The 26,740-nt window shown below is 45.3% G+C and overlaps 1 protein-coding gene across 1 annotated transcript in view; it reads left to right on the top strand.

Moving 5' to 3' along the window:
• Positions 1 to 26,740, top strand: part of PRKCA (protein kinase C alpha) — a 546,763-nt gene that overhangs the window by 264,902 nt on the left and 255,121 nt on the right. The window contains exons 6-8 of the mRNA XM_054573066.1: positions 12,515 to 12,671; positions 13,738 to 13,872; positions 14,107 to 14,203. Of these exons, the coding sequence (XP_054429041.1) occupies positions 12,515 to 12,671; positions 13,738 to 13,872; positions 14,107 to 14,203 (389 nt within the window). The remainder of the gene's footprint in view (positions 1 to 12,514; positions 12,672 to 13,737; positions 13,873 to 14,106; positions 14,204 to 26,740) is intronic.

Genomic DNA, 26,740 nt, shown 5'->3' with positions numbered 1-26,740 from the left:
GAGGTCTCCCTTTACTTCAGAAAGTCTCACAACGTTGGGCAGCCAAAGTGCTATTCTCCCTTATGGTCCCACACAGGGTCGTTTCCAAAAGAAAAATGAATGATTGGCCATAGGACTGGGCTGGCCTGGGCACCATGTGTCCTGAGGGCTGTAAGCCCAGGCATGGAGTGCAATGGACAGGTAGGAAAGTAGGAAGAACCTTGGCGTCGGTGGGACTCTAAACGATGCCATTGACTCAGTGCGTGTGATGACTGTGCCCTAGGAAGTGGGTGTGCTCCCAGATGGGTTCGCAAAGACACAGCGAGCTTGGTTCAAGGAGCCAGGCACATCGGTCTGAGTTAGTTCTGAGGGAAGGAAGTTCACCAGTAGCCAAGCGGACAGAGCCAATGAGAATCTCAATGGAGTGTCTGTGGGTGATCACCATGTCTGGATGTAGTTTTCCTCATTTGAAAATGAGTAAAAAGAGAAAATATACACATAACCTGTGGCCCATTAAAATATATATACATTGAAGAATAAAGGGGAGGGAATATCATCATGGAGAACATGTTTGAAAATGGATTCCTGAGTGAAAACAGACTACAGAAGGTTTGAGAAAACTCCATGTGAACTTCTGTAGAATGCAGGAATACACTATCTCCATAAAATAAGAATAGGAAGACATTTAAGCAAACAAGTTGAGAGGAAAGGCAAACAGAATACTATATATACATCACACACACACACACACACACACACACACACACACACACGAGACTATTAGGTGAACAGAAAAAAAAGCAGCTGAGTAAAATTTCCCTGATTCAGGAAACTATGCACCTGGATAGAAAAGGCTGCATTTCAAAACCAGCTGAAAGTCTAGAACTTAGGGCAGAGGCTTGTTGTAGGAATCAGCTCACATTTGACTCTGTCACCATAGATGGCTTAATGCAAACAAGCAGAAGGTGTGTGTCCCAATGGGAAAGGTGGAGCTCACTCCTCAAATGTTGTTGGGAAAGTTGTCTGAACATTTGGAAGAAGAAAATTAAATTTGACCTTGCCTTACATTGTACACCAAAATAAATTTTGATGGGATTTAATAGTTAAATATAAAAAAAGAAACAAAATAATAAAACCACCTCAGAAAGGGCATGGATTTTTCTAAACGTAAAAGAAATAGAGAAAATTTTTTAAATGTTTGACAAGTTTAATCATATAAACACTTAAATTTCTGTGTTTCTGGAAGCATGGTGAATAAAATCTTAATGCATTTTGCAGCAAATATGACAGAGGGCTGTTATCATTCATTTACCCCTGGAGAGCACTTCTGAGCCAGTAAGAAAATTCTTTACCAGACACCCTACAGGAAACTTGAAGAGGGACTAAGTCAAAGAAAGATAGGTGACCAAATAACCACACACACACACAAAGTTAAACCTCAAAGATAATCAAAGAAGCCAAAATTACCATGTTATTTTTTACTTTTCTCACCACACCCTTGATAAGACTTTGGTACAATGTTTGAGGGAATAGTTTGCCAATATGCGCCAAGAGTCTCGAATGATTTTGTACCCTTTGATCCACTTCGAAGAATGTGCCTGAGGGGAAAAAAGAAATTCAGGTGACTATTTATTTATGCATGGAGACAATCAGTTGCTGTGTTATTTATGAAGGTGAAGCATTTTAAACTATGTAGATGGCCCCCAACAGGGAATTGATTAAATCAATTATCACATAGCTGGATAATGGGATGCTAGGCATTTGAAATGTTTTCATAGCATGCCTTGTTATGTTATAAAGACAGAATCTGAAACTGTGTTCACAGATATAAACTCTATAAAGAAATAAATATTTCAAGGTAGATATTTTCAGAGCAAAGAGACTTGGCGGTGAATACACCAGTATGCCAAGAGTAGTTCTCTCTTACAACAGAAGTATAGGTGATTTTAATTTTCTCCTTTACACTTGAATTATTTAGAATTTTGCATAATAAGTATATCCATTAATCTTATAGTAAGAAAAAACTTCTTAAAATAAAGTCTTTCTATGTTGTTTATAGAGAATTATACCAGTCTCTCAACACCTGGAAACTATTCTTTCTCTCACAACCAGATTCAATTTCCTTTCAGAAAATCAGGGTTATAGAACTTTAATGGAAGTTTTACTTTCCACTAACTGTAAAAGAAAAAGCAGTGGAATGTTTATGATCTTTTCCCAAAGTCCACAAACTGCTTTTTCTTACCTCATACCATACTCCTCTAAGTTCTCTTTTCATACGTTTTATTCCAGCAGTACTTGGGTTGAAAAGTTGCTGACTTATGTATTTGGGTACGTGAGTGGCCACTGAATTTACTGGGTCAGGAATTACATTCTTATCACCAAGTAGTGAGTCTCACCAGTGAAACAGAACATTCTCTATATAGGTTCAAAGGATGAGATTACTTGTGTCCCTGAATCGCGATTGGCCTATGGATTATGTCTACTGGGATGGGAATAGCTAAGCAGGTGTAGTTTTAGTAGCTATCATTCCTCCTGCCTTTGTCTTGGGCAATAAAGGAGCAAATATCACAAATTTACAGGTCATATTAACATGGAAGAGATCAAATCCAACATTCGCTGGCTTTCATCAACACAGACAGTTTCAGCAGACTCGACACAGCAGAATTAGAACAAATGGATCAAACCAAACAGCTCCAAGACCCCAATTTGTTCATAGAATCTCAGTCTGTGGTTACCCAGTCAGAAATTACTCCTTGTTGAAAACATCTTTGCATTTTATTTTTGAAATCTTGAGAATTTATACATGGTAATTTTTTTTTCCCCCAAGAGTAAACTCCCCTCTCTGAGATGTTTTTCCTGAAAGCTGGAGCTATATCATACACCCTTAAGTCTTTGTGGGCTCTGTGATCATTTCTTCAAAGTGTTGAACAGGGTCTAAAAAAGCGTGTAAACTCCTTTTGGACCTGCCTTTATTCTCCATTGCATGGTCTGTGAGTTTTTCCCTGTCCAAGAGTCCCTCCAAATGGACACTTTATGTATTGCAACCAGAAGATGAACTGTTTCCAAGCTTTCCTGCAAACTCTCTGCTTTAGCTTTTCAGCCAAACAAGAACCCACCGGACGCTCACAGGTTTAGCCTTCCCCTGTGCTGACCCTGGCAGTGAGAGATGAGGTGGGAGGTATAGGCTACGATGCAGCCCCTGCTCTCCAGTTGCCGTCGGCCTGTAGAGATGGAAGTCCAGTGGGTGGGGCGGGCAGTAGATAGAAGGTCACAGAAGATGGGTCCTGTGGCAGAGCAAGGGCTGGTGGTACTGAGCCGCATGGAGGTGTGCGCTCTAGCTGGCCCAGGGATGGGCAGCATGAACCCAGAAGCACAGGACAGGGCGGCCCGGAGATCCGTGTATTTAGCAGGCAATTACTGAGTGCATACCAAGGTGCCGGGCTAGGCAGTTTGGCACAAACTAGGTACTAGCAGAGAGACTGGCCTCATTGGTGTCGAATGGGTCTTTGGGTTATATAACTAGTAAATGTGATAGATTGGGTGCAATGAAATGTTTAGCATAACAATCAACCAGTCAGGACTGATGCCCGCTCCTAAGTCATGTCATCATCTACTAGATGAATGTGGACCAGAGGGCAGAGAGTCCCTAAAATGTAAATAGAAAAGTTAAAGAAAATAATAGAGAACACAGGCTATTGGCCTTGTGTCTGTATTTGGGAGCCTCAAAAAATACCGAGTCACTCTGCTGCGATTGAAAATCTCTCCGTTCTAATTTGTTTGGGAGAGAAAAACCTGACTTTTTGTTTCTCCTAGCTAAACAATTCTATTGAATCAGCCCGATGAGTTCACGAGCAGCTCTCACCTAGCCTAGCAACAATACTTCAGTGTTAGTTTTGCCAGCCTGAGCTCTACCGCTACTGAGCACCCATGATATATACCCATGTTCAGGCTAATGGAGAATGGGCCACACTGCCGTGGACGGACCACCTTACTTACAGCCAATAGTCTCGCCCCACTGCCAGGACCTCTCCCAGCTCCTTCATGTGCTCAGCCACAGCAGGAGTGGCCTAGAGGATTGCTGCCTAACTCTCTGCACGCAGGCTCTGAAAGTGTGTCCTCAATCTTTGGAGAGCTGGGCTTTTATGGCATGGAGCAAAGGTCCTCCCTCAGGGCCCACAAATGCCCTCACATTGTCATAGAAACTGTAATGTTGTGTTCGAGGGGTTGGATGGCTTACAGAGAACAAAGAGTCCGGTCTGAAATTTTTTTGGTTGGACCTGTCACCAGATTTAAAACCTGTGTGCATCAGGAATGTGACTTGGGAACTGTACTTCTCTGTGTCCACTCCCTCAGGCCATCTGGGACCTGCTCAGTGTCCTTCTGTGGTGCCAGCCTGATGGCCTGTGGCCTCACCAGTTCTGGTCCTTCCCAGGGTCTCATGCCAACTTGTCTGCCATCACCTGTGACAAGCCCACCTTTGCTGGCACCTCTGTCTCTAGTGGTTTGAGAGGCCCCAGCTCAGCCCCTAGTCCCAGAACCTCGTACACTGCCAGACAGCTTGACTGCCCCCAAAACATCTCGCATGAAGGGCGTTCGGTAAATCCTGTTCCGGAAGCAATCTGTCAGGCCACTAGTTTCCCCATCAACATTCGGGGGCTGGCTGCCGGTGCCTGGTGCAGAGCTGACTCGTAGTGACGCGAGGGAACTGGCAGCTTCTCAGCGCAGCTTCTCCCTCGCAGCAGCATCAGAAGGGGCCTAAAGTGAGGCGAAAACAGACCTTGAGAACAGAGTGTTCCTCCTAGTAACGTGACCGGAGAAGTGTAATCTAGAGGAAACACGAGAACCTTGTGGTGTGGCTGTGTTTCCACATGATTAAAAGCTTGGGGTGGGGGGGTCGATAAAGGTTTTTACCCTTTTTCTATCTGATCCAGCCCATGGGCCACTCCAAATGCTGCCTAGGCCATTTGGAGGGCAGCTTCCTCAGCAGGGCCAGCCCAGGCCCTGAAAAGGACAGCTAGGTTAACCAGGAGCAGACGGCGCTCCCCTGCCGGCTCTCCACTGACAGGCCAGCTTTTCTGCATCCCAGGGCTGCTTGGTACACACTCCTTTAAGTTCCCATTTCCAGAGCAGCTATTGCGTAATTAAACAATGGCCCCATTGATGCCTTATCATGCTCCCTGTTTGCACTTGGCCTCTGGGTGGGGCCACGCTGTGGCCGCCTGAAGGAGGTGGGGTTGGCAAACTGCAGCAGGTTGTGGCCAGATCGATGTTCCAGGGAGAAGGCTGCAAATCAGGTTTGTCTAGGAGGGCTTTTACTGCACCAAAAAGCCTAATGCAGCCTAGTGGGGAAAAGAAACAAGCGAAAGTACACGCATGAGGTATTGGTCTGCTGAGACAGAGGAGAACAACAAAGGACAAGGGTGGGTTCCACTTCCACTTAGAAGACAGACCCTCTCTCCTCAACACCAGCCAGGACTCCTCCCAAATGTTGTAGGACGAGGTCAGAGCTCTGGAGGCTCAGATCAAAGAAGGAACCCGAAGGAAGCAGAGTCGTAAGGAGGAAGTAGAGGCCCATCTCCCTGTCAGTTACTCCTCAAACTAGTCAGTGTGGACCTGTGCCAGAGGTTACTCAAGTATGGCCTGAGGGCCAGATCTGGCCCTCTGCTTGTGTATTTTTAAATAAAGTTTTATTGGAACAAAGCATGTTCATTTTTTTGGCATATTATCTCTGCCTTCTTTAACTCTCTTAACAGCAGACTTGAGAACTTGAAGTGGAAACTTTGTGGCAGAGCCTAAAATATGTCCAGTCTGGTCTTTCCTAGAGCAAGCTTGCCACCCCTGTTCTGTACTAACAGCTGTACCTGAACACAGAGGCTGCCTTGTGTTCAGGCATCAGAAGTTACCTGTCAGGCCTCAGAGTCAGGACTCAGTTGAACCCTTAACTCCATCACTTCCTAAGTGCCTGACATTGAGCTAGTTAACATCTTTGTGCCTCAGTTCCCTCATCCAGAAAATGGGCCTCTGGCTGAATTCCACAGGAAAAATTAGGAGGGGTTAGTTAGCAGGCATAATCAGGCAAATGAACATCTGTCAATAAACATACCTATTGCGATACAATTCACCTACCATAAAGTTCATCCTTTTAATGTGTACAATCTAGTTGTCAGTATATTCACAAGACTGCAACCATCACCACTAATTCCAGATCTTTTTCATTTTTCATTACCCCACAAAGAGACCCCTGAAGGGTAGGCTGAATAATGACCACCCAAAAATACAGATCTCATCCCTGGAATCTTAAATGTGACCTTGTTTGAAAGATTGGAGGTGTGTCCTAGTGTCTCAGCTGGGGCCGCATCAGCTGGGGTGTGTTCTTTCTAACGCGCCCCATTTGGTGGGGAAGCCTGCCTCAGCACTGAATTGGCAGAGGACAAACATTTTTTGAACCCAAACCTTTCCCCCCACTCCATTCTTTTCCACTCCCACATGGAGCTGAAGAATGCTTTTTTGACAAAAAAACAATATACAGCCCCAACCAGCAGGCTTCTCACAGCATGCACACGATTGATATTTTGAGCATCACTGTGGGGGAAATGAACACTCTTTGGAATTGTTTGGGATACATTCATAAAACTTTGAGGAATGTCATCTTCTCTGGTTTCTATATTTGTTTTGTGATCTGAAGAATCTCTACTTATAGTGCAAATTTACCCAGCTCACTTTATACCCACTGCAGCCCCCTTTTCTCTCTCTCTGCTTTTCATGTGCCATTCCTCCTAGAATTAGTGTTTTCAGCAAAGAGAAGAGAGACTGGGACAGATAGACCGAGAGAGCGCTCCAAGCACCATTCCTGAGTGTGAAGGACAGAGCCTTCCCTTGTGGCCTCTTTGATATTATGGCCACTGGATGCGCTCGGGCTCTGTGTCTCAGTGACATCATGGCCTTACCTGAGTCAGGCACTAACCCACCAGTTCTCAGGCAGATGTTAGCATGTTCCAGAGGCCCATCTATAGGGACCACTTAGGGACTGAAACACTCCAGTATATGGAATGATTTTAGAATTTGCACCGCAATATCTGCACTCGTGTCTTTAAGTCAGGAGCTTACCTAACTACATTAATAGCACCAAAGCAGAAATGTGGCTGTATACACTTCGCCTTCCTTGCCACCCACCCACCCCCAACCATGGCACAGCTCACCCCAGGGGCATATTCACTTCACGGGGGCGTGTTCTGCCATCTCCCCTCCCTCCAGTGGGGGGGTGCCAGTGCTCTTTCCCCTTCCTCCCCCTTCTCTTGGGCAAACTTCCTCATCCCCTCCTAGCCGAGGCCAACTTTACTGCTTAGAACAATACTTGTTCAAGTCACTTTTATCCAAAAACAAGCAAAAAGTTGGGTTTTGTACAATCAGATGCTAACCACAGTTTGGCACCTATTACCTTTGTGTGGTGAGCTGGTCAGAACACCTCTCTCTGCCTCAGAAGACCTCCGTCTGTCGGAGGACTCAGGAATAGAACCTCTCTCTTTATGGTAAAGAACTTAAAACAGCACCTGCCGCTTAGTGGTCTCTCGAGGAATGTGGTCCCTTCCCATCTCTGCCATCACCACCATCACCATCATCTTCATTAGCTCCCTAGAGGGTGAGGGAACGTGCCACAGTCCCACCACCATGTGGTTCAGGTCGGCCTTGCTCAGCAAGTGAGTGAGACACCACACACACTCACCCATCTCTGCCTTCTCGGCAAAGGCACACCTCCTAGAAATAACCATCGATTAGAAACCATCAAATTTCTAATAACCTAGAAAACAATCATCGAGTTGAATGCATTTGTATTCAAATGTGGCTGTATTTTTATAAGAAACTAACATAGGAGTCTAAAGTTTTTTGAGAGAAGGTGTTATGGCTCTCTAATAGTTACCAAAATTAATTCTCTGGCTTTGCTCAAAGACACGGTTCATGGCATTGCGAAGCCTCCGTTACTCAGTTCCCTGACATTAAGCGACTCCACGTCCTTCCCACACAGACACTAAAGCCCTGCTCCTGGTCTGCACTTGCTGACTCCTCCACATTTTTGCATTTGCTTTTCTTTTCTTTTCTTTTTTTTCTTTTTTTGGCTGTTGGTAACTTCAAACAGAGAAGAGTTTGTATGTTTTTCTGTAGTGTCAGGAAACATAATTTTTGCTTTTGCCCGAGGTGGGGTAGCATTTTAGAATCTGTTTACTCTTGCTTTTGCCGTTGAGCAAGGATGGAGGTGGGAGGGGGTCACTGGCTCAGCACACACTGAAGAATCCTGACTTTTGCAGCAAGCCCCTGTTTTGAGCCTTTGTCCTTGTTGTTGGCTTTAAACAGAAACCATGAACAAAGGTGCTCTTAGAGGAAGGAAAAAGGCACAAAAATAGAGAATTCTTTTCTAAAGCGAAACAGATCATTTGAAGGGCCATGCTGTCCTTGAATTCGGAGGCACTTGATTTTTATGCATCACCAAACAATGTCCCCATGCAGGCGCATTCTGTGATGGGCAGGGTTACTGTGGGTCACTGCAGACAAATGCAGTCTGCAGGCAAAGGGGATTCAGATGTGTCCTCAGCAAAGCGTTTAGTTTGTGTGTGATGGATGAATCCTTCACTGCCTCCAAGTGCTCGGTGCCCAGTCCGAGTGCCCTAAGGCAGCCTCGGAATGATGTTCAAAGTCCACAGGGAGACAGGAAAGTGGGATGGGAGACACAGGGAGTTCATCGGTGTTGGCCTTGACCCAGCTTTTATGGTAGATGGTGAGCTCACAGGTGTTTATCATTTATGCTATGTATACTCTCAGGATCGTGAGACCATCTGGACCGTCCTGAATGGATCAAGGATAGCATTGATTTTTTTTTTCTTTTTTTAATCCCAAGCTATTCTGGAACAACTAAGAACTGCCTATTGGACTCCAGCCTAACCCTGAGGTCTCAAAATTCCAGTACCATAGGAGCTGTCCTTTAATATACTAGGTGTCTTTACCCTGAGGAAAGAGCCTGCCTCCTGGACCAGACAGGAGGCTAGATGATGGGGGAGGGGGGAGTGATAACAGTGATAATAAAGATAACAAACTGGCACTGACATGACTGGTAGTAATAATAGCAAATGCTTCCTCAACACTTCGTTTGCTCCAGGTCCCCTTCTAAATACTTTACGTGTATTAACTCATTTCATCTTCCTGACAGCCCTATGAGATGGGCGCTGCTATTGTTCCCATCTTACAGATAAACAAACCGAGAAGTAGGGTTACTTGTCCAAGGTCATACAGCTCATAAGTGGTAGAGCAGGGGTTTGAACCCAGCTTCTAGTCACCACGTCATGCTGCCCCTGAGAAGCCGGCCACCATCTGCAGCCTCTGTCCGAGCAGATGTATCCTCAGATGCACATAAGACAGTCACTTGACTGCAAGTCTTTGTGGGTCTAGCCTGCCTCTCCCCAAGGAAGCATGGCAGCCACTTCTTCCTGCCCCCCCCCCACCTCCTGCCTGCATCCTCATCTCCACTTTGCCGCATCAGGCATGCCCTTGGCAAAAATCCCTGGCTTCGTTCCTAAGAGTCAGCTGTCTGTTTACCAGGAGGCAGCTTTAATGCAGGTTCCCCAGTCTGGCGAAGCTGCCCAGCTATCTGAGCTCGTGATGAGACAGCCGGTGAGCCTCAACACTCTCAAAACTTGCACGTTCTGGGTGGCCTCGCCACCTCGGTCGGGCATCTCTGTGGCACCACAGAGGCATTTCTCAGTCTTCATGATCTCATTTGAATGGATTTTGTCCAGAAATGGTATCTTACATTATCAGGAAGTTAAATAACCTTTCAACCCGGGCTGGTTTTTTTCTTGGTGCTGGGCTTGATAGCTGTCATTTCAAAACAGACCCCTCAAGCCAACACCCATGTTCTGTATTTCTGTTACAGTTCTGGAGTCACAGAACAGATTTTTATTCTGAAACAGCAAATTCCAGGACCCAGACATGTTTGTTCCTTCAGCAGATGTGTCCCCCCGGAGGCTGCGGAACTGCTGATGAGAGGCGAGGGACAAGCGTTCTCACTGCCTGCCGCCAGCCGTCTGCCTGGCTTCCCAGCGGGGCTCAGCCCCCACGTCCAGACCCCGGGGGCACAGTCAGGGCCACAACAACTGAGCGAGCAAGGCAGATGTGTTCCTCTCTGCTGCTGCAGTTAGAGACCATCCACCTTCAGACCTCGGGTTGACGCAATAGAGCTCTACCCTCCCCTCCCCAAAAAGTCTCATTCACAATAGTTTGTTTATCAAAGTAGCACAGCTTTTGTTGTTTTTGGTTTTTTGGGGTTTTTTTTTTTCCTATCTTAATTCCATGGATCAAAGCAGTTTGGTTCTTACAGAAAATGAGAGACAAGAAATGAGCCATGGGACCTGTGCTGGGTCTGTCCTTGGACCTGCTGGTGCTCTTAGGCCAAAATATCCGACAGCCTCACTGTCTCAGAATTGGTATCCCTTGCCCCCCGCAAAAACAATACTTCCCCCCACGTGGGGCAGGGCCACTGATGGGCTATGACTGTTGGTCGTACTTGAGATGGTTTTAAAAAGTATTAAATTACATGGTAAGAAAGTTATGCCCTTTTCGATTTTCTTTCAATCTAGAAAAAGACTCTGTGAAGCTAGAATATTCTTAACACTCTAGGTCTTGTTAATTTTCCCTTTGTAGTAACTAAGAGCAAGTCTCAGGCAACTGTATCAGCTGGAAGTAAGGAACACTGTTGGGTTGTCATTATATCTATTTTTATGGTTACTTTCTATTCATGGCAGACAATCTTGGTTTTCCATTTGCCATAGTGATCAATTCTGACTGATCGATTTTTAAATGTCACATGTTAAAAAGTCAGTAGATTGGTTTGAGTCCTCAAATGATGCCAGCACTGCCAGTCCTGGGACCGCACTTTGAGAACAACTGCCCGATGCATTGGCATGGCTTCACATTATACTCAACTGGGAGGCTTACTAGCTGCTAATGGCCGGGCCTCGGCCCCGACCAGCTGAATCAGACTCTTGGGGTGGGGGCTGAGGGCTGGAGCACACATCAGTCAGTACTCACTAAAACATCTGGGTGTTTCTGGTGCATGGCGGAGGTGGGGACGCACTGCCCCAGGGTACCCAGTCCCAGCAGCATCAATGGGAGGCAGCGTCTGACTCCACATTGCCACTGCATTTTCCCTTCTTTATCTCTCCTGCCTCTAGCCCTTTTTCTCATCCACTTCCTCACTCATTTGCTCTTCTTTCTCTCTCCCAGCTTCCCACTCCTGCTCCTGCAAGTGACACCCTCCGACACTGTTGCTTAGTCTAAGGCATTGCTGGCACCGTGCAGTTGCAACCACATCAGAAAAGTTCCACACTGTATTGTTCTCTCTGGCATTTGCTTGCCAGTTCATAAGCTGTCGGTCCAGTTTCTGCCCATCCCTTCGGGTTGTGTTCTCTGCCAGGAACTTGTATCAACAACAATGATCATAATCATTACCAGCTCTTATGTGTGCCTATCCCCCTGTTCCAAGCACTTTGTATGTATGGACCTATACAACCAGAATCCAAACGCAGGCAGCCTGGCCCCAGAGCCCACATTCTGAGCAGATGGGACCCCAAGTGTATTGCCCCTCATCCTGATTTCCGGCATGCTGCTCTCCATGATGTAAGAAATTGAAATTTGGACCCACCGCTTACTTTCATAACATTTGGAATTGATAACTTCTTTAAATTTTCAGCTTAAACGATAATGTCTCTGTAGGAAGCCCACAGCTTTAAATCCCGTTGAGAATTGAACTCATTGTCATTCAGAAGGGATCTGCCTCCAGTGATTTTGTGTGTGCTGGCTGTTAGCACTATAAATCAAAGACGATAAAGCTGCACCCACAATTTCCTGCAACCAGCAGAGCTCCTGGCAGCCTTGATGATCCTCATGCACTTATCTGGGATGTAGCCTTGGTGTTAGACATTTGGGGCTTTTTCTGCCTTTGGAAAGAACCTGATTCTCATCCCAGTGCTTAACTGGAGAGAGGCCTTTGGTTCATTTCCCTTCCTTGTGGGGAGCTTTATTCTTATACTCACATTTTTAATCTATGGTGGTACTTGGGTGGCTGTTTTAGGAGACAAGTCCTTCTGCATTGCATTAAAAACCTTCTGCCTGAGTTTAGGGGAATTCTCAGGCAGCCAGGTCCCCAGAGACCACCTCCCTCATTGAAGATTTTGGAATTGTGGGTAGTGGGGAAGAGTCCCAAACACTGTGCCCTGGGCAGAGTGGGCACTCACACCATGGAATCTCTTTTTCCTTCCTCCAGTCTCCAAGCACAGAGTACATGATTTCACTCAATTCTCCCAGCAGCCCGATACCACTAGAAACAGGCCCTTGTTCATTTTTCTAGATGCTGGGGGTCAGAGGCTTTCGGTCCTCTCCCCTTAAACACCGTGTTGATGTGTTTTTCATTCAGCTTGGTGCTGACACTGGGCAACATGGGTCAGTTCTCTTTTTTGTAACATTTAACCTTTCTTCCTTCTCTTCACAGTGCAAGATGCAAAAAATCTAATCCCCATGGATCCAAATGGACTTTCAGACCCTTATGTGAAGCTGAAACTTATTCCCGACCCCAAGAATGAGAGCAAACAAAAAACTAAAACCATCCGCTCCACACTAAACCCCCAGTGGAATGAGTCCTTCACCTTGTAAGTTTTGTCTTCTCTTCTGGATTAAGTGCCCTCCCTCCCCACCACAAAACGGCCTGCCTCATTGTTAGCGATATTGAGGTGGGCTTGTTATAAACGTCTCTAAACACCACTTCATTCCTAAGACTTTCTCAGCCTCCTACTAGGGAGACAGCTGCTGCCTCTCCTGACTGATGGGCAGCAACTTGGTTTACCAAGAATTACATGATGCCGGCCCGAAATTATTATCAACATCTACTCTGCACAAAAAAATTCTCTTACATTACAGATGATGTAAAAACACCTCTTGCTGAACTTAGGATCTTTTGAGGGTTAGGGGATGATGTAAGGTAAGAGTTTGAATAATAATTTTTAAAACATGGAATAAGTGAGTAACATATTCCAGACACTGCTGTTGCCACTGACATGTGAAGATCATCCTTACCTTTAAGCAGGGAAGACTTCTCGGAGGAGGTAGCATTTAAAGTGGGCCTTGGAGAGATACAGGATTTCAGAGAGAGAGATGATAGCAGGGAAAGAAGGAAGAGGGTACTGTGAGGAAGGAATGGCGTACGTAAGTCAGGGGTGAGAAGGTGCTGACTGCAGCTGAGCACGACCAAGTGGTCGTCTTCATAGCCTGGAGCGCAGGGAGCCGTTTACCTGTGGGCGGCCAGGAAAGGAGCTCTTGACCATGTGGAATTGAGGCCAGTAAGCCTTGCTCTGTAAAGGGCCAGATAGTAAATATTTCAGACTTTACAGGCATACAGTCTCTGTTACAGGTACACAATTCTGCTATTCTGGAGTCAAAGCAGCTATAGACAATATGTAAACAAGTAGCAATGGCTGTGTTCCCAGAAAACTTTATTTACAAAAACAAGCAGTGGGCCAGATTTGGGCCATGGGTCAAGGTTTGCTAACCCCTAGTCTAGAGCATTGGTTGCCAGGAGGCTGGTATTTTGTTGGCAGTGGGGAATCACAGGAAGAGAACAGAATATACTTTTTATTTTTTAATGTCAGGCTCAGATTATAAGCAAGGGGCATCTGCCAGGAAACCATGATCAAGATAACTGTGTGTGTTTGTTTGTAGCAAATTAAAACCTTCAGATAAAGACCGACGACTGTCCATAGAAATCTGGGACTGGGATCGGACAACAAGGAACGACTTCATGGGATCCCTTTCCTTTGGCGTTTCAGAGCTGATGAAGATGCCAGCTTGTGGATGGTAAGGAAGCCCGAGACTATGATGTCTGTCAACCAAGGGCTAGTAGTCTCAGAACATTAGAGCACCGAGAGGTTTGGAAACAAACTGGTTTAAGTCTAAAATGACCATTGAATATGTAGTTATCTGGCTGTCGTCTCCCCATGGGACACATTTCAGAAACAATGGGTCTGGGGGCTGAAGGAAAAGGGTGGCTGAGCCCAGGGCCTTGACTCTCCTCTCCTCTGTCTCTGAAAGGTACAAGCTGCTCAACCAAGAAGAAGGTGAGTACTACAATGTACCCATTCCAGAAGGGGATGAAGAAGGAAACATGGAGCTCAGGCAGAAATTCGAGGTAAGGATATCCACAAAATCACTGGGGCCCCTTTCCTTGAGAAATCTTAACCTCAGCAGAGCCAGACTTTTGAGGTCACCCTGCTGATTGGAAAAAAGTAATTTCAGTATTGATCTTTTTCTTTGTTGAAAACCAAAAATGTTACCTAATTACCTTCCTTTGCAAGTTGTTGACATTCTGTCTCTATTCTCATTTAGAGAATGGAAACGTCCCAGAAAAGGATATGGTTGATTTCTGCATAAGAAATTGGTTTGCACATCTTGGGGAGCTGGGCAGGGTTCTGAGTGCAGTCCTCTCATTGGAAGGAAGGGCTCTGCTCCTCCAAATGTCAGGAGGTCGTTTTGGCCTTAACGTCGGAGTCCGTGTGGGTGTAATTGATTTGCTGTGCCAGCATCTTAATCTTTGCTCTAGAGCTTTCGAAAAGACCAGCTCTTCCTTTTCTTCCCACTGGTATCGGAGTTGGCCTTCTGTCCCAGGTTCATTCGTCTTCATTCCCTCCCTTTTTCTGCTCTCCCTCTCTCCCCCTCATTTCTCTCTTTTTTCTCCCCTCTACCCCTACTTCTCTGTTTACCAAACCTCTTAGCTTTTAATGGGCATTCTTTTCTCTGAGCACCTGCCTTCAGTTCCAGATCACAACTTTCCATTTTGTTCTGTTTCTCTAATCACCTGCATTTTCGCTTTTTGCAGGAACACATAACAGCCAGTTCTGTCTATGGAACTGCTCAATCCCTTTTTTTTTAATTAGTTAATTCATTTTTCCAAATGCATTTGTCTCTGCCTTCCCCCCACCACTTTCCCTTGCCCCCTCCCCCCTCTCCCTCCCTCAGCTCTTCCCCTTTGGTTTTGTCCATGAGTCCTTGCTATATGTTCCTTGACTTGCCCCTTCCCTTCCTTTTCCCCTTCCCACCCCTCCTTCCTTCCCTCTTGTCTCTGTTGGTTTCTTTTCCTTTCAGTGTTGCTGGTCTTATTTTCCTTGCATCTTTGTATTATTGATTAGGTTCCGCTTATAGGTGAGATCATATGGTATTTGTCTTTCGCCCCCTGGCTTATTTCGCTTAGCATGATGCTCTCCAGTTCCATCCATGCTGTTGCGAAGTTTGGTAGGTTTTTTTTTCTTTCTGCTGCGTAGTATTCCATTGTGTAAATGTACCATAATTTTTTGATCCATTCATCTACTGATGGGGATTTAGGTTGCTTCCAACACTTGGCTATTGTAAATTGTGCTGCTACGAACATTGAGGTGCATAGGTTCTTTTGAATTGGCATTTTGGGATTCTTAGGGTATAGTCCCAGCAGGGGAAACCCTGGATCAAAATGCAGTTCCATTTTCAGCTTTTTGAGGAAATTCCACATGCTTTCCACAATGGCTGCACCAGTCTGCATTCCCACCAACAGTGTACTAGGGTTCCCTTTTCTCCACAGCCTCGCCAGCACCTGTTGTTTGTTGATCTGTTTATGATGGCCATTCTGACCCGTGTGAGGTGGTATCTCATCGTGGTTTTGATCTGCATTTCTCTGATGGCTAGTGATCCCGAGCATCCTTTCATATGTCTCTGGGCCCTCTGTATCTCTTCCTTGGAAAAACGTCTGCCCAGGTCCTTTGCCCATTTTTTGTCAATCCCTTTTTGAGTCATTCTCTTCCTCAGGCTGTTTAGGAGTCCCTGAAATCCCCCACTGTAATGAAATACGTACACCAGCCGGTGGCTACTGAATGGGGATTGAAATACCGACCCAAAGGGGATGCTGGTCTTGTTTTCCTCCTTCTATTGTTTCCTTCTCCCAAATAAAATTTTGTCCCAAAAAACATAGAGGTCATATCCAGACAGAAGGAATTCCAAAGGAGGTAAAACATAAAAATATTCAGTGTTTTGTTATAGTGATACTTGGTTAAAGTGACAGCAAATACTTGAGGCCTGGGGCTGTGAGCCTAGATGCCCTCAGGAGCATAAATGGGTGAAATGAGCCACAGATAATATACATAAATGGCAGCTAATAGCCGGCCTCAGGACTAATGAGACAATAGGGAGCGGCGGGAGACAGGGGTGAGCTGGGGAATTTAGGCATTGTCTGAAGGTGGCAGCCACCGCTACTCGGCACCAAGGATTACTGCCGGGCACAGATGAAGGCCCGCTGCCGCCAGAACTTCTGGTTCTGCAAGAGAAGCCAAAAAACCCACATTTTTATATGATGTGTTCTGATTTCTTTCAATATTAGCAGCTAAGTAAAACTTAAACTCTGAGTAGGTCAAACACACAGCTGTTGCTTTAAGCACAGGTAGGATTCAGCCAGTGGGAACGAGCTTACAGTCTCTGCTCTTAAAATATATAGGAGAAGCCTTGGCCCATATAGCTCAGTTGGTTGGGCGAAAGGTTGCTGGTTCGATTCCCAGTCAGGGCACATGCCTAAGTTGCGGGTTTGGTCCCCATCAGGGTGCATGCAAGAGGCAATCAGTTGATGTTTCTCTCTCACACAGATGTTTCTCTCCCTTTCTTCCTCCCTCCCTCCCCCTTTCTCTAAAAGTAAATAAACAAAATCTTTCAAAAATAGAGGGAAAAAGAAGTAGAAACATATAATATGTTCTTCCCAAAGAAGCCTGATAACAGTTAGAGGCATACGAGGATGAAAGTCAGGTTTGGGACAGCTTCAGGTACCTACGCCAGGCATAGCCCTTTCCTGTTTGCTTTCTTCTTCTACTTGTTTGATTACCTACTGCCACCTCCTCCCCACAGCTGAGGACAGGAGCCCCACCCCCAATGTCACACCACCCCTAGTGGCACCCCTAAAAGAGACTCTCTGTCTCTTCCACAGAGAGTTTGGGGACACTGGGTGCCAGCATCACTCAGGTGCCCCAGTCAGTGGAAAGGCCTGAGGAGCTAAAAAGAGCCTTGCCAAATGCCGTGCCGCAGCATGGCCATTGGCAGTCACAGGGTCAGGGACCTCAGGACATAACACATTTGAGGTAGGGACAGTGTTGGGGCATCATCGGAGACTTCGCTTTGCTGATGGAGAAGTACCAGCCTACCTTTAATGTTGCATTTCCATGGCTCCCTGGTGAGCAACCTTCCTGTTTTTCTGGGCAATGAGCCCAGCTTTTTATAAAGGTCAGAGTTCCCAACTCCAAACATAAATAAATAAATAAAACAGGAAACAGGCCAGAGGGCCTGAGGCCAGAAGTGCAGCGTTTCTCTCCAGAGGCCAGCTGGCGGCCGTGTGTGTCCTGCCGGTTACTGTCCTCCCTCCTGGGAGCGCCGGGCACGTTGCCCAAGGGTGAGTCTCATCAGTCGGGACAGGTTGTGTCCGCTGAGTCCCCTGGGGGTGCTGGGAGGGCAGGCGTCTGCTGCCCTGTCGCTGGTTTCTGTGCTCAGAGCACTCACGTGAACTTACTGTCCAGCTTTTTCTTTACACATCTTTCAGCTCGGACTCCCTAGATGTCACTGGGATTTGATTAGCTCATTTACTTAAGAGCATTCATAGAACCCACTGCAAGAGACCAAGCAGGAAGCCGTAGATGATGGTGTCAAAAAGATGCCCAAAGTTTTATGAGAACTGTCTTACTGCATTTTAGGTGGAATATTGAGATTGGATTTTAGGCAGGGGGTTAATCATACAGCAGCTTCCTGTTGAGGTTTATAAATGTCACAGTTGCATATTTCCCAGAGCTAAACTGTTAGGATGCAGCTCACTGCCATGGGCCAAGACAGGAAGGTTATGTGGGCATCTGAGCAGTTCTGGGTGACAGCTACCCTTCCAAATGGGGTGCCATTAGGCATCAGGGTGCAATGTGGGGGGACTTCCTTTTACTCCCACCTTGTTCCCTCCCTCTCAGTTCCCAGGCACAGTGCTATCTGTGGCCTCCCCTCTGTGTACCATTCTCTCCAGAGAATTTCCGCTCTGACTTGCTTTCCATCACACTAGACCTTTCCCCCCACCCACTCTTTTACAGATACTTTCCCACCCTCTGCTAACAATTTGATTCAGCTAAATACAATTTTTTTAAATTTAAAGGTCAGTGGTGAATCACAATTGGATGAAACACAACCCATTGGCTGGTCCTTTTAGGAACAGGGCTCACTCGGCGAGTTTGGTCAATAACTAGTCTCTAGGGTTATTCTTTCCACATGCAGCTCTGTTTTCTAGAAAGAGCTCACTAAATGTGGTTTTCAAACCTTTCCCCAGAAATCAAAAGTCATTCAGTCTGATGAAAGAAAAACATAAAAATAAAACACCCGAGCACTCATAACTCTGCCACTGTGTTAGTATTCATCTGACAATAAAGTGGAAAAAATGTCAAATTTATTGTTGATTGGAAAATCTTGGCCAACAGAATGCATAGTGAGTGAAGCTCTTCGGAGCCAAGAAAGGGCCTGGGTGGTTGGAAACGACCTTGCTCTGTAATGCATTGTCCCACTAGAGCAGTTCACCTCCCTAAGAGACAAAACAAACCAGAACCTTGGCCGCCATCTCCATGGACAGTGTGTCTGTGGTCTTTTAACCTGTTCCATGTTTGTCTTTAAATAAAGTACAAGTGGTCCCTGAGTCACAAACATAAAATACACATTTGTTCACTTGTTCGCTAATGTCCCATAAATAAATAAAGTCAACAGTCCCTCCTGCGTAGGGGGTAGCTGTGGGCCCTGCTTCAAGTCTTTTGGGAAGTGGCGCAGGAAGCTGCTGAGACGTATGTGAGATCACCCCTGTGCAGCACAGTCCCCGGACCTCCCATCGCGGGTGTGGGCATCGGGGCTGCTGTCCTTCCGCTGCTGGCAACAGGGCACACGGCCAGGGTAAGAGAGGGTTCTGGCTTCCCCAAGGACGGCCAGGGGACGGGTTAGCCCTTGCTCAGCAAACTTTCTGTAAAAGGCTCACATAATAAATATTTTAGGCTTTGCAGACCTGAGGTTTAAGGTAATTAGGAATTAGGAATCTCGTTGCAGCTACTCAACTCTGCCTTTATAGCATGAAAGCAACCACAGGCAATATGTAAACAAATGGATGAGGCTGTGTTCCAATAAACCTTTATTTACAAAAACAGTCAGCAAACCAGATTGGCCTGGGAGCCACAGTTTACCAATACATGGCTCAGCCCATGGACTCTAGAGTCAGATCCTGGTTTCTGCCATTTATTAACCATCTGACCTCCCTGTGCATGTTTCTCACTGTAAATGGAAACAATTAGCAGTATTTAATTAACAGTAGTATTTTAAAGATTCATTTACATAGTCAATAGAAAAGTCCTAAAAGCAAACTTGTATACAAGTGTTGGCTTTTATCATAATCATCATCTTCATCATCATCAATATGTTTTATTGCAGGAACTGGATTAGAGAAGGTATTTTCTTCTTTTCGTGTTTTTTGTTTTTAACTTCTGAAGCTTCCCTAAAAAACAATTTTTTTCCATGTTGAAAGATGCTCTAAGACGTGGCCATGTTCTACATCCTGTAATCCAGCCACATTATGAAATAGGGGCATATTAGTGAGAACATTACCACCATTTATTACATTGTTTGGGCGGGGGATATAGCTTCATGTACATTTGATGGATTTCTGGAACATATGTATTTGTAGTTTGGGAGCTTTGTGTATCTGGCAATGGATTGCCTAATCGCTGGACAAAATCAGCTTTCTGTGGCTGTCAGGAGTCGCTAGTCCCCTGCTGAGCAGTCATCTGCATGGAGGACCCTCGATGCAGTGGTTTAGGGTCCTCATTAAAGACGCAAAGGCGAGCCCATCTGAAAGGTGTTTGCTGTAAACCACACAGAATGAACACAGTGTAAGGACAGTAGCAGCTATGGGTTAACAACAAAAATGGCACCATTTAGTACTGATCTGTTCACATGAAAGCTCAGGGCTTCTGCTGTGTCTATGGTGCTGTTTTGGTCTTTCACAAAATCTGGGATCTGAATCATTCCCATCTTGAGCTGTGCCTAGGGGGTTATGTGTGGCATTCACCTTCCCAGTCGGAAGAAAGGGGATCTTCTGGCCACATCTTTTCTTTGTTTCAAACATTTCCAGAGGATCTTACAGTCATTTGTCCATTTCCATGGTTGTTGGTGAGCTTGAGCATATTCGTGTTGTGTGTATCAGTCAGGTGACGCTTCCCCTGAGCCATTCGGACCACGTCTACCTCCAGACTTGGGGCTGTCCTAGGTGAAGAGGATGGGAGGAGGCGGGGGGTGGGGGGGAGGCCAGGGACAGGATGATGCTTCTTTGGCCCTTCCTTTGGAGCCCAACCACGCCCTTCCCAGGTCCCCTTCCCGCCTCTATCCCCTCTGTCTGATGCAGAGCCTTCTGCCCGAGGCTTGGCCCCTCGTCCCTACAGCAGCTTATTCTAACCAAGGTCTTCTCCCCGATCCTGCTTCCCATAGACTCTGTAGGATTCGAGCCAGAAGGGCTGGTGGCCCTGGACCTGGGCCACCAGCCCAGGCATAGGCTCCGGGGTCACTTCTCCCTTCACCACTTTTCATACTTCTCTGTTCAACAAAATAAAGCCCAAATATCCTCATTTTACTCCAGGTCACACTCACTGCTTCTAATTTGTATTTTGACGACTCCTAAATGAACCCATTTCCACCTGTGGGGTTGCTTGTCCCCTCCCCACAGGTGGAAATGAGTTAACACATTGTTAACAGCTGTTGAAGATTCTGCTATAGAAGAGTCAGGCAGTCCCTTAAGTGAGGCCACGCCATTCTGTTTTGCTGATTGTCAAGGCTTTTCATTGTTGTCATTGTTTGTTTTAGATCATTAATAAAATAGAACAAAATAAGCTAAAAGCATGTGAGCCTTTTTCTGTTTTTACCATTAACTGTCACTCTTGCCTGCTACTGCGGCTTCACTCCGGGATAAGTTAAAAACTAATATTAAAAAACGTTAAAGATAAAGGAAAAAAAACATTAAAGAGCAAAACAGACACATTTTTAGCTGAAAAGCAGCATGGTTTAGTCTGTGTCTGCAATGGAATATTCATGTTGTCAGAAAATAATGGAATAAAGTAATGTTCCATGAGAAAGGTGACAGATGATTTGTCATAAGTAACTCTTTGAAGTATCAGGATTCAAGAAAGCAAGATGAATTTATTTAAATTGCAGTGTCGCTTGAAATGTGTGTGAGAGCTCCCTATAGGGAAATACAGGCATACCTCAGAGACATTGTGGGTTCAAGTCCAGACCACCACAGTAAAACGAGTTGTAATCCTTTGGCTGATGGTCTTCTTGCCTTCACTTTGTAAAGAATGCAGCATCTGTGAAGTGCAATCAAACAAGGTATGCCTGTACTTGCGAAGTTCTATAAAAAGGGAAGTTTATGATCCAGTGTGAAATATGGTTAACTGCTCCGGGAGTGTGACCTTGACCACCGCCTCCCTTTCCATCCCTTCCGGGGAGCAGGGTGTGCAATGTTGACGGGGACAGTGCTGGACGCAGCAGTGGTAATGGGGGGCCTGCAGTGGGGAGTGCTGAGCCCCCGGAAGTTCCTGTGCTGAGCACTTAGACCGCTTTCACTGGAGAAGTGCTACTGCGTCCTGTGCAAGGGCCGCTGGAGCCAGTGCTGCTGGGGTTCGAGTCCTGGCTTATCCACCTTCCAGCTGCATGAACTTGAGCCAGTTACTTAGTGTTTCACTCTGGTATTCTAGAAGGACTGTACAATTTGGAATAATTAGTCACGGTTTCACACCCAGGTTCTACCACTTACTAGCTGGTGAGCTTGGGTAAGGTTCTTTTTTTAAAACTTGGATGAAGTATATTTATAAGCGCAAAAGAGATGCTACCAAGAGGCATTTCAGAACCCCATTTGGCGTGTTAAAAATTTTGTCAAGGGATCATTCCTGAGAACAGACCCTGGGTTGGTTGTCCCTACTTTCACAGCTTTCTGGAGCCTGAAGCTTAACTCCGATTCACCTGTCTTGGTGGTGTCTTCGGCAGACAGGCTCTCCCATTCACCTCTGCTTTGACTCAGTCTCCCGTGACCCGTGGCACACAGGAGGCATTTCACAGTTGTTAGAACTGGATGCTTACCTGATTGGCAGCTTTGGCCCTTCTGAGGGGCCCGCCTGCTCTGCCTGCCCTGATTGTTAACGCCACCCTCAACTTGACGCCTGCCCTTGAGCCATCTGTGCTGTGCCCCAGAACCTCAAGTTGGCCCCCTCATGATAAGTCTCCTTCTCCCACCCACTGACCATCACCAGCTTTTGCGACGGACTCCATGCCCAGGCTTTCTCCTCAGATGGCGAGGAAAGCCAGGAATCCTGCACGTTGGCTCGGTCAGCCTGGAGCAGCCAAGCCTGTCCATCTCTTGTGGCTTGACTGCGTTTCAGCTAAATAATCACGTAGTGCTGAATTCCAGAGAGTGAATAGGCTGCAGCTTCTTATACTTTGAACATCCTTAGGGGCCGCACTGTCTAGTTCAGAAGCCACTGGCCACACATGTCTATTAGCACTTAAAATGTGGCCACTCTGAATTTAAACATGCTGTAAGTATCAAATATACACTGGGTTTCTAAGACTCAGTAAAAAAAAGAGTGTAAAATGTCTTGTTAATGATAATTTTTATATTGGTTGTATACTGAAAAATTTTTTATATATAGAATAAAATATATTTAATAAATCTGCTTATTAATATAATGTATTGATATTTATCCAATATTTAACATATTTAATAACTATTGGTAGTAGTAAATATATTATTAAATAGATGCTAGTCAATCTATTTATATTTAATAAATATTAAATATTAATGAATATATAATAAAATAATTAACAAATCTATTAGTAACTCTACCATTAATTTATTAAAATCTAATAAATATAGACTAGTGAACATAATATAAATATTGATATTAAATAAATTGGATTGAATTAATATTTAATAAACATTAAATATATTAGTACTAGACATAATATTAAACATAATAAACAACATAATTATTGAAATTAACTTTACCTCTTTGGTATATATTTAATGAGGTTATTAAAAAATTTAAAATTACATATGTAGTTCATATCGTATTTCTACTAGGCAGGGCTAGTGTAGACCATTCCTCCCAGTAAGAAAAATAGTTTGCTGTACGGTGGGGACTGAAATGCAAATCCCATGACTCTCTAATATATTTTTCCTGGGCTTGTAAATCATTTGTTTACAAGAAACCTGGACTTAAGAAAGTAGATTCCCTCCAGATTCTCCACCTGCTTCTGGGCCAGAATTTTTTGCATGGCCAAGTAATCATTAGAGACAAGGATGTAATGAAGCTGGAATAGTATTCAAGTTGCCTATTAATTTAACAGTACACATGTCTGTCACAGTCCCAGAATTCACAGCGAAATCCACTGAGACTTTCTGGTGAGTGGGGAGCTGTGAGCAAAGAGGGGTCCCGGCAGTGGAGGCTCAGAGAGCTCATCTGCCCTGCCTTCCAGCCTGACCTCTAGGACTCTACAGTGTCCCATAAGGGCTGTGAACCCATGAGCTATGTTAATTGTAACAGATGATTTCGAAATAGGTGACACTAACCTTTTATGGCTGAAACATTTTATTGGAAAGACTTGTTTGAATAGATTCTACAGGCTATCCATTCGTTGGTCAGAATCTAAAGCGGGATTATCAATGACTTCCGTCAAAATAATGTGATGCCTGTGACTTTGCAGTTTTTTTATTTGTGGTCATTCAGAACCACATCAGGGTCTAAACCCAAAGAAGCCAAAATAAAAGTGATGATGATGTCCCATTAGCATGAACTGCTTTGTAGGACTGGTGATATGGGTCCAGAATCTACTGGAAGGAACACCCTGGAGACTGCAGATTGCCTGAAGATCACATATATCCTTTTATTTATTCTGGGGAAACATTTTGAGATTATTCCTATTACTGATTAACAAACTAGTATGATCCAATTACACTATTATAGTTAAGGTATTTAAATTAACATAGATGACACTGTTGCTAGGTTATATGTGGAAAGAGCAAGCAAACATTTTTCTGTTTCTCATTACTGAAATTGGATTTTCCAAAAGCTCCCATTGTCTTTGAATACTTTATTTAATTCAGAATGTTCCTCTCCTGATGGGGGAAAAAGTAGTTCACTGGAGACCCTCAGATAAATTGTAGCTATTTGTTGATTTGATCAGGCCTGCTACTGTTACTATGGAAACTGAGTGCTTTCCAATGACCTTTTGGACACTAAACAGAAAATCTGTGTGTTCCCACTATGGTCTCTCTCTCTCTCTCTCTTAATCACTCACTTTCTGAACTATGTAATGGTGGGGTGGGGGAACCTATAAATGTACATTTTGTATTTCAGTTCTGTCTTGGAAGCACAACCTTTTTTTTTTTTTAAAGATTTTGAGCACAGTAATCTTTTATTTTTTTTTTTTTAAAGATTTTATTTTGGGGGGGGCAGGGGGAGGAGCACGGGAGGAAGAAAGAGAGGGAAACATCAATGTGAGAGAGAAACGTCGACTGGTTTCCTCTCGTAGGCATCCCCGCCAGGGTCCAAACCAGCAACCCTCACCGAGCGGGATGACACCTAACCAGCTGAGCCACACTGGCCAAGGCTGGAAGCAAAATCTTAAACTGATATAGGACAAGGTTAAGTGTTGGAAGTCATTTTCATGCATTCACTACATCCTTGTCAACTGAGGTCGATACTGCCACTCAGCTGAGCAAACTCCAACGAAGTCCCTGAGAGCAACTGCAGTTTTTGACTAATCTGTAAGGGAGGGCGGGTGCATCTCCATTACAGCAAGGGCAGTGTTTTCTGTTCAGCTTATCTTATGGAAGTGACTTTGTTAAGAAACAAACAAACAAACAAAGGCTGTACATTCCAGTTGTCTGTTTCTTCCTAATGAATTCCTGAAATGACATAAAAAGCCTTGTGTTTATAGCTACGGGGGTGACCATGGGGGTGGGTGTTGGGCAAGCCTGATAGTAAATGTTCGAAGCAGCTGGCCCTGGTGCCCACAGGGGATTAGCAGGCGCCAACCAAGGATGGTTCCCTCTGCTGGGGAGGAGTTAAAAGGAAGGAAGGTGAAGCCAATGTCCATTGTCACTAACACAGACAGGCCAACTCTTTATGGCTCTATCTTATGCTCTTAAGAAGTTAAAGCCCCTAAAAGAGAAAAGCCTAAAATAAGGGTGGCACCACACGCAGTACAGGGCACTTTTTCTCCCAAGGAGTTTGTCCTTTGAAGAATTAGGACTGGGGGTCTCTAGAGAGGTCAGTCTCAAGATTCTGAACTCCACGGGTATCTCACTGAAGGCAGCTGTGACCACCCTGAGGCTCCGGATCCTTGCGACTCCACGTGCGGAACATCTGCAGCCTCTGGGAGTTCATTAAAAGTGCAGAATCCCAGGCCCCGTCCTAGACTTTCACTGAGTCAGTATCTGCATTTTAACATTCCCCAGGTGAGTCCTATGCCCATTTCAGTGTGAGAAGTGCCGGTGCAGAGGATGGGACCTGCTGACCAAGGAAAAAACACATTCCCATCCTCCGGTGGATGTGCAGGTCGTGAGGACAGACTCCGTCACCCCCGGGGTCCATATTAAATGGGGCGGGGGTCACAAGCAAGCACCTGTTTCTTTATGGCCCGTGAGCTAAGAATGGTTTTAATATTTCTAAATGGTTGAAAAAATCAAAAAGGATACTACTTCTGACACTTGAAAATTGGATGAAATTCAGATTTCAGTGTCCACAAATAGAGTTGTGTTAACACAGCCACGTTTGTGTATTCACTGATTGGCTGCCTTCCTGCTACAGTGGCAGAGTTGTGTCAGTGCAGTAGCAGTGGGATGGCCCGGGAAACATCATGTGTGCTTTCTGGTCCTTTACTGACCCCTGGAATAGTGGGATAGTAGGGTACAGAACCGGGAGGGGTGTTGGTTGATGGGAAAACAAGAGCACAGAAGGGATTTAGTCAAGCAGGACCAGATCTGTGTGGGACAGTGCTTCTCTCATTTCCGGTCCCTCCCTGCTCCCTTCGACACGGAGTTTCACACATCTCAGCGCCTGCTTACATCCCTTGGGAAAGACCCTCCCTCCCCTGCCACCTCTCTCGGTCTCCAGCTCTTGAATCCCAGCCACACCTTTACATAACCCTCAAGGCTTTGCAACTGGTCTGAAATTTCATTGTGCAAACTAAAGACTGCTCACTTGCTGGACACACCCAGACGATTTGTCACTTTCCTGTTTGCAGACTGAGCACCCTGAGTCCTGCTCTGAAAGCTTTGAAATCTAAACACCAGGCCCCAAGAGGAATCCACCTTTCACTGTGTTAGTGACAAAAGGCTTGAGGTCCCAGCGGAGGACGTCGCTGTAGTACAGCCCAGAGGCTTCCTCTCTGCATCTGCCTGCATCTCTTTAGCAGTCGGGCAAAGCCTTACGTGATGAATATGGTCGCTCTCACAGAGGGGCCAGCTCCTTAACAATTACAGAAATGGGTAGTTCTAGAAATTTTCAGATGGTGAGCATGGCATCTACTCTGTCAAGCAGAATCCCTGGGGACAAATAGTTAAAACATGAACCTTGTTCTTAAGAATGTTGCCAAGCAGCATAGG

Source organism: Pteronotus mesoamericanus, unplaced genomic scaffold, assembly GCF_021234165.1.
Source record: "Pteronotus mesoamericanus isolate MK-2021 breed Mesoamerican mustached bat unplaced genomic scaffold, CSHL_Meso_final contig_246, whole genome shotgun sequence".
In the NCBI taxonomy this organism is placed as follows: domain Eukaryota; kingdom Metazoa; phylum Chordata; class Mammalia; order Chiroptera; family Mormoopidae; genus Pteronotus; species Pteronotus mesoamericanus.
The sequence above is the reverse complement of the archived record's forward strand: the minus strand, read 5'-3'. Positions and strand labels throughout refer to the sequence as shown.